The sequence below is a fragment of the Aquarana catesbeiana genome, linkage group LG01 (assembly GCF_042186555.1).
Source record: "Aquarana catesbeiana isolate 2022-GZ linkage group LG01, ASM4218655v1, whole genome shotgun sequence".
Lineage (NCBI taxonomy): Eukaryota > Metazoa > Chordata > Amphibia > Anura > Ranidae > Aquarana > Aquarana catesbeiana.
This window is the reverse complement of record NC_133324.1, coordinates 970081593-970097554: the sequence shown is the minus strand read 5'-3', so window position 1 is coordinate 970097554 and position 15962 is coordinate 970081593. Positions and strand designations below refer to the sequence as shown.

At 47.5% G+C, this 15962-nt stretch overlaps 1 protein-coding gene across 1 annotated transcript in view; it reads left to right on the top strand.

Annotated features, from left to right (window-relative positions):
• Nucleotides 1-3934: 3934 nt before the first annotated feature.
• Nucleotides 3935-15962, top strand: part of LOC141122766 (uncharacterized) — a 37616-nt gene continuing 25588 nt past the window's right edge. The window contains exons 1-3 of the mRNA XM_073612003.1: nucleotides 3935-4122; nucleotides 5066-5113; nucleotides 10081-10270. Coding sequence (XP_073468104.1) covers nucleotides 4080-4122; nucleotides 5066-5113; nucleotides 10081-10270 — 281 coding nt within the window. The 5' untranslated portion in view covers nucleotides 3935-4079. The remainder of the gene's footprint in view (nucleotides 4123-5065; nucleotides 5114-10080; nucleotides 10271-15962) is intronic.

Genomic DNA, 15962 nt, shown 5'->3' with positions numbered 1-15962 from the left:
GCCCCCCCAAATAAAAAATCACTGTGGCACAAGTCCTCCCCCCTCTCAAAGCGTCCTCCAGCATGTATCCACCCCACTTTCTAACACAAGTCCACTCCCCTCCTCAAGCCCCCCCCCCCAGAACATATCCAGCCCCCCCCAACTTCTAGCAAAAATCGTCTGCCCCCCAAATTTCCTCTCCTCTCCCCCTAACTCCAAATCCCCCCCAATCACCCCTACTAGCACAAATCCCACCAATAATCTCTCCTAGCACAAATCCCCCCCGATCATCTCTACTAACACAACCCCCCCCCCAGCACAAACCCCCCCCTCCTAGCACAAATCCCCCCCAATCATCCCTACTAACACAACCCCCCCCAGCACAAACCCCCCCTCCTAGCACAAATCCCCCCCAATCATCCCTACTAACACAACCCCCCCCCCAGCACAAACCCCCCCCTCCTAGCACAAATCCCCCCCAATCATCCCTACTAACACAACTCCCCCCCCAGCACAAATCCCCCCCTCCTAGCACAAATTCCCCCCGATCATCCCTACTAACACAACTGCCCCCCCAGCACAAATCCCCCCTCCTAGCACAAATCCCCCCCTCCTAGCACAAATTCCCCCCCGATCATCTCTACTAACACAAATCCCCCCCCCCCCAAAAAAAAATCCCCTCTTAGCACAATTCCACCTCCCAGTTCTACCATATCATCTCTTCTAGCACAAATGGTGCCTTCAAACATTCACATCTCCCCAAACCAAACTTCTGAAGGTAGCTGGTCAGAGATTATTTGGTTCTGATAATAATAACCCAGAATCTGACCTTCCAGACTAATTACAGCTGTAAAGTACACTCACTACGTTTTGGGCAGAAACGTGGAAGTTGTTGGGACTTGTCATGTTTTTTTAACTGTGATGAATAAAACCTTTTTATCCCGAGGACGAGTGCTGCTTGAAGTATTTTTCATCCTATTTGGGGGCCAACAGTTGCCGCAGCATTCACCTCATCTGCACTGAAAGCCAAGGACAGTGCGGGTTGAGCAGCAGTCAGTCTTTATCTATTTACTTGGTAAAATGTGCAGGGGTATAGTACGAGTTAAGTCCAAGTAGGTGCATGCCACCTCCTGGACATATTTCTGATGGTTTTATGGAGCTCCGGGAGCATAGCCATCCCTGTGCTTCCGGCGCTCCGACCCCGGACCTTCTGGTCTTAGCTCCTTCAGCTACAGAATCAAATGCAGCTGTTGTGTCCGTCCCTCTCCTCCTCATGCCCAATCACAAATCACTTTGTAGAACGTGAACTCATTCACAAAATACAAAAGCTTCTGTGAATGGACAGCGGAGGGGGGAGGGGCGGAAATGTTGTGTGTAAGAAGGCAGCGCCTCTCCTCTCAGAGCCCTAGGAGTGTAGTGATAGCTGTACTATGGTATAAGCAGGTGCAGTTAGCTAGTCTGCCACTAGGTGTCTCTCTGCCAGAATGGTGTCTGGCTACAGAAAACAGTGTCATCAGGTGCTAGGACCCATTTAGTTAGAGTCCACCTGCAGTGATGTCATTGAATCAGGGCCCAGTTATCAGTCGGGTTGGTAGGAGCCCTAGTGCAGTTGGGGTATGGTTGCCAGAAACCCCACCATCAGAGCCAGCAAGTGGAGGCCCTGGACAGGGCTGGAGGCCGGGGAGAGGTAGATCTGCACCCCGAAGAGCCGGCTGTAGGCTTCCTGACCCTTATCGAGGTGGGGGCTTGAGTGGGTTGCAAAGGGTCTTATAGGCCAGGCTAAGAGTTCCCTGGAATGAGGCTTTCCCCCTGGAGGGTCCCAGAAATGGTGTACCAATGGAGGAGGTGACTGCAGAGGTCCCATCCCAGTGAGTATTAATGACCACAGGTGAAGAGAGACTGAGAGAAGATGGCTTACTGGAAGGGCTGTATGATGCTTTCACATATGACTTCTGCAGACCATCCGTTGAATGTGATCGACAATGTACTGTCAAGTGACCCCGGATAGTATGTCGGTGTGATGTGACTGTTTGTGCCATCATCTTAAGTACCACCAATAAAGTGTAGCAGCTCTATTTGTGTGTGGACATTCCTTCTTTTGGGGATATGAAGGTCAACAGGCAGGAATGTCAGGAGGAGGCCTTTGGCATGGAGTCAGGTACAAGGTGGCGAAGGGGTAAAGCCTAAGCCTGAAGGTCGCTGTGCTAACAGGAGAGGAGCGGGGCAGGGACTTGTGCTTTTGGTGCCGATTTCCCAAACCCCTCTTACAATGGGAGCTCCATAAAACTGTCAGATGGAAATTAAAGAGATAAGTCCAGGAGGAGGCCTGCATCTTTTTAGACTTGCTTCAAACTATGCCTGCACATTTTTACAAAGGGGGCTGAATTCCTGGAGTTCAGCTTTAATTCCTGTCTAGCAGAAGGGAGCGGATATTGACCCAAGCCTTTGGCCAAAAGAGGAATATTCTTCAATAAAGAAGTCTGGTAGTCACGTTTTATAGTGAATGTAGAAACAGTTCTTTCCATATCCCCAAGCTGCATTAGGGTTCCTCCCGACCTGGCTTATAACTGGGCCCTGGCTCACCCATGACATCACTACACTGTGGGTTCTAAGTTCTAACTAAAAGGGGCCTAGCACCTGATGACACTGCTTTCTGTAACCAGACACTATTTTGGAACAGAGCCACCTAGTGGCAGGCTAGTTAACTGCACCTGCTTACACTGTAGTACAGCTAATCACTACACACCTAACCCTCTGGGAGGAAAAATGCTGTCTGCTTACACACAGAGCAAACATCTCTGCTCTCAACCATCCCCCCCCCCCCCCAGCTGTCCATTCACAGAAGCAGGATTGCCACCCAATGCGGGATTTACCCGGACAGTCCAGGTTTTGAACACTATTCAGACGGACTGGACTGTGGCTCCCCAAGTAACAGAGTACCACAGCTGCTGAGTGCACAGGCGTGCACATGGGCTGGATGTGCCTGGGCACACCCTGATCACCAGGGTTGCCAACCATCCATAGGGCTGGCTGCAGTTGTCTAAGTTGAGTGTCTCGGACACTCTCTCACACCGCCCAGTGCCAGCACAGTTCCCCGCACGAACGGGAGAGGAGAGAGGGCTTGATTTGTTCCTCCTCCTGCCCTTACCCCTCTGTGTCTGCCCGCCAATACTCCAATCCCCGGCATGCTGTACCTCAGAAAAGGGATGTGTGGTGTGAAATCTGAAGCCCAGCAGCCGGAAGATACATTCTCTCTCCTGCCTCCGAGTGAGTGAGTACACCAAGGTAAGGGGGACTCACATATAAAGTGTTCTCTGCGGACTCAGATGTAAGGGGGGCTTTGGGAACCATGATTTAAAGGGGGATACTGGGAACTCTGGTGTGAGTGAGGGCTTTGGTGAGCAGGAATCCCCTTAGATCAGAGTTCTTTGCACCAGAGTCCAAAGCGTTTCCCCGTAGAAAATAAAAATTACCGTTCACCGCTAAAGTGTTTGGGTTTGGCTTGAAGAAAACGTGGAAACCCTACACATAAGCCTTTGTATTTTGTGTGTGAGTTCACATAATACAACAAGATTTGTGTGATTGGGCATGAGGAGGAGAGGGGTGGGCACGGGGGGTTGCATTTGACTCTGCAGCTGAAGGAGCTTAGACCAGAAGGTCCAGCATTGGAGCACCGGAAGCATATGGGTGACTACGCTCCAGGAGCTCTGCAAAAATAGTCAGATGTAAATTGAAGAGATAAGTCCAGGAGGTGGCAGACACATTGTTGGACTTGGCTCAAAGTGGTGGAGTTCCTGGAGTTCAGCTGTAATTCCTGTCTAGCAGAAGAAGGTGGGATATTGTCTCAAGCCTTTGACTAAAAGAGGAACATTCTTCATTAAAGAATTTTATTTTTTTTTAGTTCCAGAGAGAAGTCTGATAACTGGTCAGATGCCCACATTTTATGGTGAATGTAGAAACCTTTCTTCCCGTACCACATCCTCCGTCCTACATACAACATGCACATCTTATAGCCATAGTCTGTTCTGAGTATATTGGGCGTTGTTGCTGCATGTATTCATTACTGGAGGGGTCCACTGGCTGTGTTCTGGAGGAGAACAATGAGATGTTTCTATATCGGTGTCACCATGCTGTTTGTAACAGGTACGTCCCGAGCATGACCATTCCAGGAGGTCTCTGTGCCATGTCCTTCACTGAGGTCCATGTAGTGGAAACCTTGGGACTTGGAAATCATTAGCATCTAGCTACCAAGCGAATTTCAGTAGTTTTTATTTTTTTTAGAAGCACATTACAAGCTTTGTACAGCTTTAGTTGTTTTTTTGTTTTTGTTTAGCCAGTAGAAAGCACTAGGGGTTGGAGAGGTAGAGGATGTAATATGGAGAACCCCTTTAGATATCCTTTAATGAATAAAGACAGTGATTGGTAAATCTGCTTATTGGGCAGTTAGCAACTGCTTATACTGAACATTAGGAAGAAGGATCCTAATGCATTATATATTTTTTTACCTTGATAAAGTTAAATAATTATTATATGCTTTACTGATGATTTAATTACATTATTAAGTGCTTATATGCTAATGTTAGGATCATTATATAATAAGAGGTTCTCTTGCTAGAATGACTTTACAGAAAGATGTTATTAGAACAAATTGTTGATCTCCGGATCCTTGGAAGGTCTTGTTGTGGAACATAGAGACAGTAGGTCTCCTTCTTCTACAATGAGGGATTTGGGAGTCTGGAAATGGGACAAGCTGATAAGGTGTTCAGAGATAATAGAAATTAATGTTTCTTGCAATGAATAATGTGCTGCTTGTACAAATTCTTCAGAGAATGATTTAACCTGTAAAATGATGTTTGGGATGGTCCTCCATGAAAACTGTCCAGGATTGGAGGGTAAAAGCCTCCCGTTTGATGAAGAGGTCAGGTCCTTGGTCCTCCTGCCATGTCTAAGGATCTCCGCACACCTTCATCTCTCTACTTTCTAATCTTTACTTTTACTTTGTAACTCTTCTCTTCTAAATAAACTTCCAGAACCTTCCCTGGGATCAGAGGTTGTTGATTTTCTTATCCCCAATCATCTCTTCCAGGAATCTGCGGAGAAGGAACATGGAATGCCACTCTCACCGCATGGACAGGTAAGGTAAACCTGAGATTCAGAATAATGTGCACAAAGTCACTGACCGCTCCAATGTTCCAGGTTTGTCCCATTGGGGGTGATACTGTATGTAGGCAGCATCCTAGGGAGCAGAGAAGACAGGGGCACATTAGAACATGAGAAGAACGGGAAACGTACTTCTGAAGTTTGTGAATGAGGCTAAAAACCTAATTTTTCCAGAATATCTAAAATGTATGCTGGGAAATATAAGAGCATGGAATTCTGAAAAAAATGTAGTTTTGACGAGATAGAATGTAGCTTAAAATGTTGTGTTTTATATTTATTATTATTTGTGGGATTTTTCTACCATTGGTTACATTGGCATTTTTCTAAACTGGTAAGTTAGTGAGAAAACTTTAAATTGGAACTTTGGTGAATTTTTTTTTTTTTTTTAAGCAGAAGAGACATAATATATACAGTATATACACTTACCGGCCACTTTATAAAGTCCACCTTGTTGGTAGTGGGTTGGACCCCATTTATTAGGTCCACCTTGCTAGTAGTGGGTTGGACCCCCTTTATAGGGTTCCCCTTGCTAGTAGCAGGTTGGACCCCCTTTATTGGGTTGCCCTTGCTACCAGTGGGTTGGACCCTCTTTATTAGGTCCACCTTGCTAGTAGCGGGTTGGACCCTCTTTATTGGGTTCCCCTTACTAGTAGCGGGTTGGACCCCCTTTATTGGGTTGCCCTTGCAAACTAGTGAGTTGGACCCCCTTTATTAGGTCCACCTTGCTAGTAGCAGGTTGGACCCCCTTTATTGGGTTCCCCTTACTAGTAGCGGGTTGGACCCCCTTTTGCCTTCCTTCTTGATGGCATATATACAACGAGGTGTTGGAAACATTCCTCAGAGATTTTGCTCTATAGTGACATGATAGCATCACACAGTTGCTGCAGATTTGTCGGCTGCCCATCCATGATGCCAATCTCCCCTTCCACCACATCCCAAAGGTGCTCTATTGGATGAGATGTGATGAGTGTGGAGGCCATTGGAGGACAGGGACCTCATTGTCCAGTGGTGAGATGATTGGAGCTTTGTGACATGGTGCATTATCCTGCTGGAAGGAGCCATCAGAAGATGGGGACACTGTAGTCATAAAGGGATGGACATGGTCAGCAACAAGACTCAGGTAGACCGTAGTGATTAAACCATGATCAACTGGTACTAAGTGGCCCAAAGTGTGGCAAGAAAATATCCCCCACACCATTACACCCCCACCACCGGCAGGATGGATCCATGCGCCAAATTCTGACCCCACCATCTGAATGTCGCAGCTGAAATCCAGACTCATCAGACCAGGCAACAGTTTTCCAATCTTTTATTGTCCAATTTTGGTGATCCTGTGCCAATTGTAGCCTCAGTTTCCTGTTCTTATCTGCCAGGAGTGGCACCCGGTGTGGTCTTCTGCTGCTGTAGCCCATCTGCTTCAAGGTTGGATGTGTTGTGCGTTCAGAGATGGTATTCTGCATACCTTGGTTGTAACGAGTGGTTATTTGAGTTACTGTTGCCTTTCTATCATCTGGAACCAGTCTGCCCATTCTCCTCTGACCTCAACAAGGCATTTTCCTCCACACAACTGGATATTTTCTCTTTTTCCCACCATTTTCTGTAAACCCGAGAGATGGTTGTGTCCCAGAAACACTCAGACCAGCCCGTCTGCCACCAACAACCATCCCACATTCAAAGTCACTAAAATCCCCTTTCTTCCCCATTCTGATGCTCGCTTTGAACTTCAGCAAGTCGTCTTCACCAACGTCTAGATGCCTAATCGCATTGAGTTGCTGCCATGTGATTGGATGACTAGCAATTTGTGTTACCAAGCCATTGAACAGGGGGACCTAATAAAGTGGCCGGTGAGTGTATATAGTACTGTAAATATTTATATAGAACAGTATCCATCAATTCATGTGTTACTGTCAAGATCACCTGATGAACATAAAGGGGAAAAAATCCCTGAAAACACTAATGCAGCCACCACATCTAAGGGCCGGTAATCTGGAATATGTAACATTTTTGTTCTTGGGTTTAGAGGCTCTTGAAGCTCGCAGTGGCCAATGTTGCTTCATTATAAAATTACTACATCTTGGCAAAATGGGAAGTAACTAAAAGAACAAGTACATTTAAAAAAATACAATAAATGTTGCTGATTCGGGGGCTGTAAACAAGTTTCTAGTTCTAGAGAGTTCTTTTAAAAGAGAGATTATTGATTTTATAGAAATAATTGCCAAAATTGTCTTCCAGCTGTGCATCCATGTCCCCCAGGTGGGGTGAATTTGGTGGTAACAACCATGTCCCCCATTTGTGGTGAATTTGGTGGCAGCATCCATGTCCCCTAGGTGTGGTGAAGCTGCTGGTAGTAGCCTTGTCCTCCAAGTGTTGCAAAGCTGGTGGTACCAGCCATGTCCCCCAGGTGTGGTGAAGCTGCTGGTAGCAGCCTTGTCCTCCAAGTGTTTCAAAGCTGGTGGTACCAGCCATGTCCCCCAGGTGTGATGCAGCTGATGATATCAGTCATTAGGAATGAGCCGAACACCTCCCCCGGTTCAGTTCGCACCAGAACTTGCCAACAGGCAAAAAATTTGTTGCGAACACGCAAACATTGTTAAAGTCCATGGGACACGAACGTGAAAATCAAAAGTGCTCATTTAAAAGGCTTATATGCAAGTTATTGCCATAAACAGTGTTTGGGGACCCGGGGTCCTGCCCCAGGGGGACATGTATCAATGCAAAAAAAAGTTTCAAAAACGGCCGTTTTTCCAGGAGCAGTGATTTTAATAATGCTTAAAGTGAAACAATAAAAATGAAATATCGTGCCTGGGGGGTGTCTATAATATGCCTGTAAAGTAGAGCCTCTTTCCCAAGTTTAGAACAATTCCACAGCAAAATTACATTTCTAAAGGAAAAAAAATGTGATTTAAAACTGCTGGCGGCTGGTCCCCCCCTCCCAGTCCAATACCAGGCCCTTTGAGTCTGGTATGAATATTAAGGGGAACCCGCACCGAAACTAAAAAGAAAATTGTGTGGTGGTCCCCCCCAACATCTATACCAGGCCCTTCAGGTCTGGTATGGATATTAGGGGAACCCTGCACCAAAATTTGAAAAGAAAATGGCGTAGGGGTCCCCCCCCAAAATCCATACCAGGCCCTTATCCGAGCACACAACCTGGCAGGCCACAGGAAAAGTGGAGGGGGGGGGGGGCAAGAGAGTGCCCACCCTCCTGAACCGTACCAGGCCACATGCCCTCAACATGGGGAGGGTGTTTTGGGGTCCCTCCATAACACCTTGTCCCCATGTTGATGGGGACAAAGGCCTCATCCCCACAACCCTTGCCCGGTGATTGTGGAGGTCTGCGGGCAGGAGGCTTATCGGAATCTGGAAGCCCCCTTTAACAAGGGGACCCCAAGATCCTGCCCCCCCCCCTACATAGTGTGGGGCTTGGACTCAGCCCCCTGAGCCATGGTTCTCCGTTTATTATGGCACGTTCCACGGGCGCTCGAATTTCCTGCGAACGCCCCATAATGTTCGGTATTTGGCGAACGGGCGAACATCCGATCTTCGAGTCGAACTTATGTTCGACTTGAACATCGGGCTCATCCCTATCAGCCATCTTCTCTAAGTGCGGTGAATCTGGTGGTAGCAGTCATGTCTTCCGAGTTTGGCGAAGCTAGTGGTATCAGCCATGTCTCCCAGATTTGATGAAGTTGGTGGTATCAGCCATGTCCTCCATGTGTGATGAATCTGGTGGTAGCAGCCATGCCCCCCGGGTGTGATGCAGCTGGTGATATAAGCCATGTCCTCCAAGTGTGGTTAATCTGGCGGTAGCAGTCATATCTTCCAGGTTTGGTGAAGCTGGTGTTAGAATTCATGTCCTCTAGGTGTGGTGATGCTGGTGGTAGAAGCTGTGTCTAAACGTGTGGAAAAACTGGTGGTAAAAGCCATGTCTTCCAGGTATGATGATACTGGTGGTGATAGTAGGGTTGCCACCTTATCCCTTTAAACCCGAACACTTATGAATTACACAGGTTAATTTAATGCAGATAAGGCACCAAGTGAGTTTAATTACCACCTTAATCAGCCACAGAACCTGTGTAATTAATATGTATTTGAATATAAAGGGATGAGGTGGCAACCCTAGGTAATAGACATGTCCCCCAAGTGTAGTGAATCTTGTAGTAGCAGCGATGTTTCCAGGTTTGGTGAAGCTGGTGGTAGAAGCTATGTTGTCTAAGTGTGGTGATACTGAAGGTAGAAGCCATGTCCTCCAACCTTGGTAAAGCTGGTGATAAAGCCATATCTTCCAGGCATGGTGATACTGGTGTTAACAGCCATGTCCTCCAACCTTGGTAAAGCTGGTGATAAAGCCATATCTTCCAGGCATGGTGATACTGGTGTTAACATCCAGGTGTGGTGAAACTTGTAGTAACATTTAATTACTCCAACAGCAACACATGCAATTCAGTAAACTACCTGGGTACTTGGCATCAATAAACCCAGCCAATGTCTACTAAAGGCTCTTCTTCGCTTCTCTAAACACATACCGTACTATATACGTGGTATATAAGGGGCTGCACTGCGCATGCATTGTAAAGTGTCACCACACTGCGCATAAATTGGTAAACTGCGTATGCGTTGCCTCACATCATCAGGGGACCACCTCAACAAACCTGAAAGAGAAAGACAGCCTCCTGATGACGTCACATAAGAAGATGGTGGTGTGGGACCCCCAGTGCTGAAACGTGGTTGCTTACACCAGTCAAGATTGGACTCACTGGGTGGATATGTTTTTTGAGAACAACCCAGCTGTACAGGTGAAAGGGTAAAAAAAAATTGTAAAGGAGAAGGGAGTGAAGTTCTTCTTTAAGAAGTATTGGGACTCTAGTTTGACGCATTATACGTATAATATATGTAACACTGTCCAGCTACTTTTATGAGAATCCTTTATCTCTTTTTTAGAGTCCAATATCAGAACCTCCCCGGTGTCTTCCCTGGATATCACTCATAGGAATACAAACACCAACCAAACAGAGGTTTATGGCACATATGGATTGCTTGGCTTTGCCAATATTAAGGGAGGGAATAATAACACCAATGAGGACACAAACAAGACCCACCGTGATGACCATCATAACAATAGAAAAAAGTGGTAAGAGCCAAAGATTTCTCCCATGGTTTAGAGAATATTTTCTATGGTGAAATTGGAATGGTTTCTTATTGGTTGCAGGTATCTCCCAGCATGTTGTAAAGCGGTAATGGGGCATTCCAACTCTCCTACATGCTCATTGCAATGGTCCCCCCCCATATTACCAAGTTATTCATAGGTGTGCACAGCCTATTGCATCATGTGGCCCTACAGATGCAAGACAAGGCGAGTATTAGCTGCTGGTGGGGTCGCATTTAAAATGAACCTATCACCTGTGTACAGAGAAGCAGTTGGTTCCTTCACCTTCCCGCTTCTCCTCTGACTCTCTATTCCCCTGCTGAGGGAAAACCCTGTGTAAGCTCTAAGCCAGTCTGGTCAGAGCTCACACAAGGCTTTAGGCTCTCTCCTCCCCTCACATGACATAACTGAGCCCTGGTGATTGGCTGCATTAAGGGGAAGGAGTTATATGCCACTTCATACCTTGAAGCAGTGGCGTCGCTAGGGGGTGGCTTTTGGGGCTATAGCCCCGAATCTGGGGCCCATAGCCCCGAGTCTCTCAGAGGTGGTCATGGCCTCTCTGCAGCTGGGCCATTAGAGAGCAGAGAGATGACATAATTTTCTCACTGCCCACCCTGTATCACTGCTGTTCCACTCTCACTGTGCAGCCACGGGCAGCAGAGAGATGACATCATATTGCACTGCCCGTCCTCTCTCTGGTGAACCTGATGTAAGGAAGGTCTCTCTGGGGACCCTGATGTAAGTGGGGGGCTCTCTGGGGACCCTGATGTAAGGAAAGGGGCTCTCTGGGGACTCTGATGTAAGGAGGGCTTTCTGGGGCCCCCGATGTAAGGATGGGGCTCTCTGGGGACCCTGATGTAAGGGGGAGCTCTCTGGGGACCCTGATGTAAGTGGGGGGCTCTCTGGGGACCCTGATGCAAGGGGAAGGCTCTCTAGGGACTCTGATATAAGGGGAGGCTCTCTGAGGACCCTGATGTAAATGGGGGGCTCTCTGGGGACCCTGATGTAAGGAAAGGGGCTCTCTGGGGACTCTGATGTAAGGGGGAGCTCTCTGGGGACCCTGATGTAAGTAGGGGGCTCTCTGGGGACCCTGATGCAAGGGGAAGGCTCTCTGGGGACTCTGATATAAGGGGAGGCTCTCTGGGGACCCTGATGTAAGTGGGGGGCTCTCTGGGGACCCTGATGCAAGGGGAAGGCTCTCTGGGGACTCTGATATAAAGGGAGGCTCTCTGGGGACCCTCATGTAAGTGGGGGGCTCTCTGGGGACCCTGATGCAAGGGGAAGGCTCTCTGGGGACTCTAATATAAGGGGGAGGCTCTCTGGGGACTCTGATATAAGGGGGAGGCTCTCTGGGGACCCTGATGTAAGGTGGGGCTCTCTGGGGACCCTGATGTAAGGGGGGCTCTCTGGGGACCCTGATGTAAGGTGGGGCTCTCTGGGGACCCTGATGTAAGGGTCCCCTGATGCAAGAGGGAGGCTCTCTGGGGAATTAAATAACAATATGTGCAGCACTAAGACCAACCAGTGAATAGATGAATAAATAAATAATTATATAAATAAAAAATCCAATATAATAAGGTGAGTAACTATAAGAATAACCTAGTACACAAATCTCATAATAAATAAATATTTTGAATTATTAATAAATGAACCCTGTGTAAATAGTCCAAAAACGTGCAGATAACATTCAAATATTATAACGTCCAAAATGAAGTGCAAGTGCTCCATGTGCTGCACACTATCCTTAATACATTAAACAATAATCTTGACAGTCCATCATAGGGAGATGAATAAAAGTGATGCTGGTGCCTTCATGCAGTGTGCACACAATCCTGGTGTACCCCTCCACCGGATGTACCCTCACCTTAAGGGTTTTTTTTTAAAAAAAAGCCTGTAGTTAATGTGTATCAACTTAGGGATTCCTCCTGTGGTTCATCCTTCCTGTAGTAACAATTTGGCTCAGATTTCGGATCAAAATAACTCCTTCCTCCTGGTTAACAGTGATCTCCTCTCATATATGTCACACGTAGGAACAACAGAGGCTTGCAATAGTGTGATATCGTTTTAAAATATTTATTACAAATTATACTCCACATCAATACACTCACATTTCATGATAAAAAACAAGCCTTGGTATACTCGTGTATTAGGGCGATGGTGTCTCACTGTCCTAAGCCTGTACTCCAAAGCACTTCCTGATTCCTTACACGTCAGCTGATCAAGCTCTCTGGTGACCCTGATGTAAGCGGGGGGCTCTCTGGGGGCCCTGATGTAAGCGGGGGGCTCTCTGGGGACCCTGATGTAAGCGGGGGGCTCTCTGGGGACCCTGATGTAAGTGGGGGGCTCTCTGGGGACCCTGATGTAAGTGGGGGGCTCTCTGGGGACCCTGATATAAGGGGGAGGATCTCCGTGGACCCTGATGTAAAGGGGAGGATCTCTGGGGACCCTGATGTTAGGGGGAGGATCTCTGGGGACCCTGATGTAAGGGGGAGGATCTCTGGGGACCCTGATGTAAGGGGGAGGATCTCTGGGGACCTGATGTAAGTGGGAGGCTCTCTGGAGACCCTGATGTAAGGAGGAGGCTTTGAGGACCCTGATGTAAGAGGGAGGCTCTTGGGGACACTGATGTAAGGGGGAGGCTCTCTGGGGACTCTGATGTAAGGGGGTGGCTCTCTGGGGACCCTGATGTAAGGGGGGGCTCTCTGGGGACCCTGATGTAAGGAGGGGCTCTCTGGGGACCCTGATGTAAGGGGGGGCTCTCTGGGGATCCTGATGTAAGGGGGGGATCTCTGGGGGCCCTGATGTAAGGGGGAGGATCTCTGGGGACCCTGATGTAAGGGGGAGGATCTCTGGGGACCCTGATGTAAGGGGGAGGATCTCTGGGGACCCTGATGTAAGGGGGAGGATCTCTGGGGACCTGATGTAAGTGGGAGGCTCTCCGGGGACCCTGATGTAAGGAGGAGGCTTTGAGGACCCTGATGTAAGAGGGAGGCTCTTGGGGACTCTGATGTAAGGGGGAGGCTCTCTGGGGACCCTGATGTAAGGGGGAGGCTCTCTGGGGACCCTGATGTAAGGGGGGGCTCTCTGGGGACCCTGATGTAAGGGGGAGGATCTCTGGGGACCCTGATGTAAGGGGGGATCTCTGGGGACCCTGATGTAAGTGGGAGGCTCTCTGGGGACCCTGATGTAAGGAGGAAGCCTTTGGGGACCCTGATGTAAGGGGAGGCTCTCTGGGGACTCTGATGTAAGGGGAGGCTCTCTGGGGACTCTGATGTAAGGGGGAGGCTCTCTGGGGACCCTGATGTAAGGGGGAGGCTCTCTGGGGACCCTGATGTAAGGGGGAGGCTCTCCGGGGACTCTGATGTAAGGGGGAGGCTCTCTGGGGACTCTGATGTAAGGGGGAGGCTCTCTGGGGACTCTGATGTAATGATAATATATATAATGTAATGTTATATATATATATATCTATATATCTATATCTATATATAGATATATAGATATATATCTATATATAGATATATATAGATATATATATATCTATATATATTGTAACCTGGGGTAGCTCTGTAATAACCGCCAGCCAGTTTATTGAAAGCAAACAGTTAATTTATTTCAATGACGACTAAACAAAACCACAGCTTACTTCAGCCACAGTAAATAAGAGTCCAAAATCCTGGTAATGATAATTTAAGTAGGCTCACCGCTGTTTTTTTTTTTTGTCCCATATAGGGGCTAGGCTTCTCCAGAGCAAAATGTGCCAGGCCAGCCATTTTTTGACCAGCTGACTCAGGTCATGCATCTGAGCCCTTGGCGGACAGTCCAGGCGGTACCTCCAACTGTGTACCCTTTGGGCCCGCATAGCAGTAGTCACCCCAAGGCGGGCCAGGATTTCAGCCTTCAGCCATTGGTAATCCTTGGCATTAGCAGCTGGCAAATCAAAATATGCCTTTCCGGGGATCCCCAGTGAGGAAAGGAGCAACAACACCAGCCCACTGGTCTGGGGGCCACCCTTCTTTTTCTGCTGTTCTCTCAAAAGTAACCATGAATGCCTCTACCTCATCACTAGGCGTTAACTTTTGCAGTTAGTGACTGGCCCTTATGGCTAGCTGGTTACTAGAGGCACCCACGGTTTGTTCTTGTCCCTGTGCAAGGCGCTGCATTGCTTCCTGTAAAGCAGCTACCTGTGCTTCAGTAGTCTCTTGCTGGACTGTGAACTGGGCGACCAGCAAGCAAGTGGTTTCCTGTTGCTGGGCCATTACTTCCTCATGGCGACGGTTGGCTTCTGCGGCGGCCTGCTGCTGGGCTATCGTGCTCTGAGCTAGGGCTTTCATCACCTCCTCCATGTCGCCTTGTGAGGTTTTCAGAGCTTGTGCTGTCCTGACCCAGGACATGTAAATGTGGGTACTGGCCCTTTAAAAGCTTTCAAACTTTTTTTGTGGCTATACTCTGCCCGCATTCTCCACCAAATGTAACCTGGGGGGTAGCTCTGTAATAACCGCCAGTCAGTTTATTGAAAGCAAACAGTTCATTTATTTCAATGACGACTAAACAAAAACGACAGCTTACTTCAGCCACAGTAAATAACAGTCCTAAATCCTGGTACTGATAATTTAAGCAGGTTCAACGCTGTTTTTTTTTTTGGTCCCATACAGGGGTTAGGCTTCTCCAGAGCAAGGGTGCCAGGCAGGCCAGACAGAGGGGGTCATCAGCCTGTGTCTCCTTGGTCAAAGAGCTCACACTTGCTGCCCAGCTTGTGAGATTCTCTCTCTTTCTTCCTAGACACAGGTGCTGGTTTCCCTCTGCTGCCTTTCAAGCCTCTCTCCCCACTGGGACTTAACCCCTTCAGTACCAAAGTCCTAGTGATCAGGGTTTGAAGACTCTGCAACTGTCCCCCTTAAAGGGACCACGACTCCAATATTGAGGGAATGTACCTGCCATCTAGGACACATTCTTGGTGTCCTGTACAATATATATATATATGTGTATATATATATATATATATATATATATATATATATATATATATATATATACACACACACACACGTATATTATAGACATGTGTATGCCCACCGAAGCGTATGACTTTCTTTACTTCGCTGCTATGGGCTCTAACCCCAGATCTTTTTTAGACTTAGCAATGCCCCTGCCTTGAAGTACCAGGTATTACTGTTCAGCAGATAAATGGAGCAGACGGGGAGTGAAGGAACGGTGAAAATATGAAGGAGGGGGGCCCTGCCCAGACAAACCTTTATATATAGTATGTACAAAGCTGAAACTTTTTTTTTTTTTTATATGTCATACCCTGTTTCCCTGAAAATAAGACCTAGCGTGATTGTCGGTGATGGCTGCAATATAAGCCCTGCCCCCCAAATAAGCCCTAGTTAAAGTCCTTGTAGGTCTTATTTTCAGGGTAGGGCTTATTTTCGGGGAAACAGGGTAGGGCTTATTTGGGGGGTAGGGTTTATATTGCAGCCATCACTGACAATCACGCTAGGTCTTATTTTTGGGGAAACAGGGTAGATAGAGTGTTACAAAAAACTCTAAAGGGTTAAACCCCCAATTATGACGGGATTTTTAAGGCACAACTTACATAGTATTTGAAAACTGTACGAAAGTTTATTACAAAATTATTAAACAAAACATTAAAAAAAAAGTAACACATTAAAATGTCCAT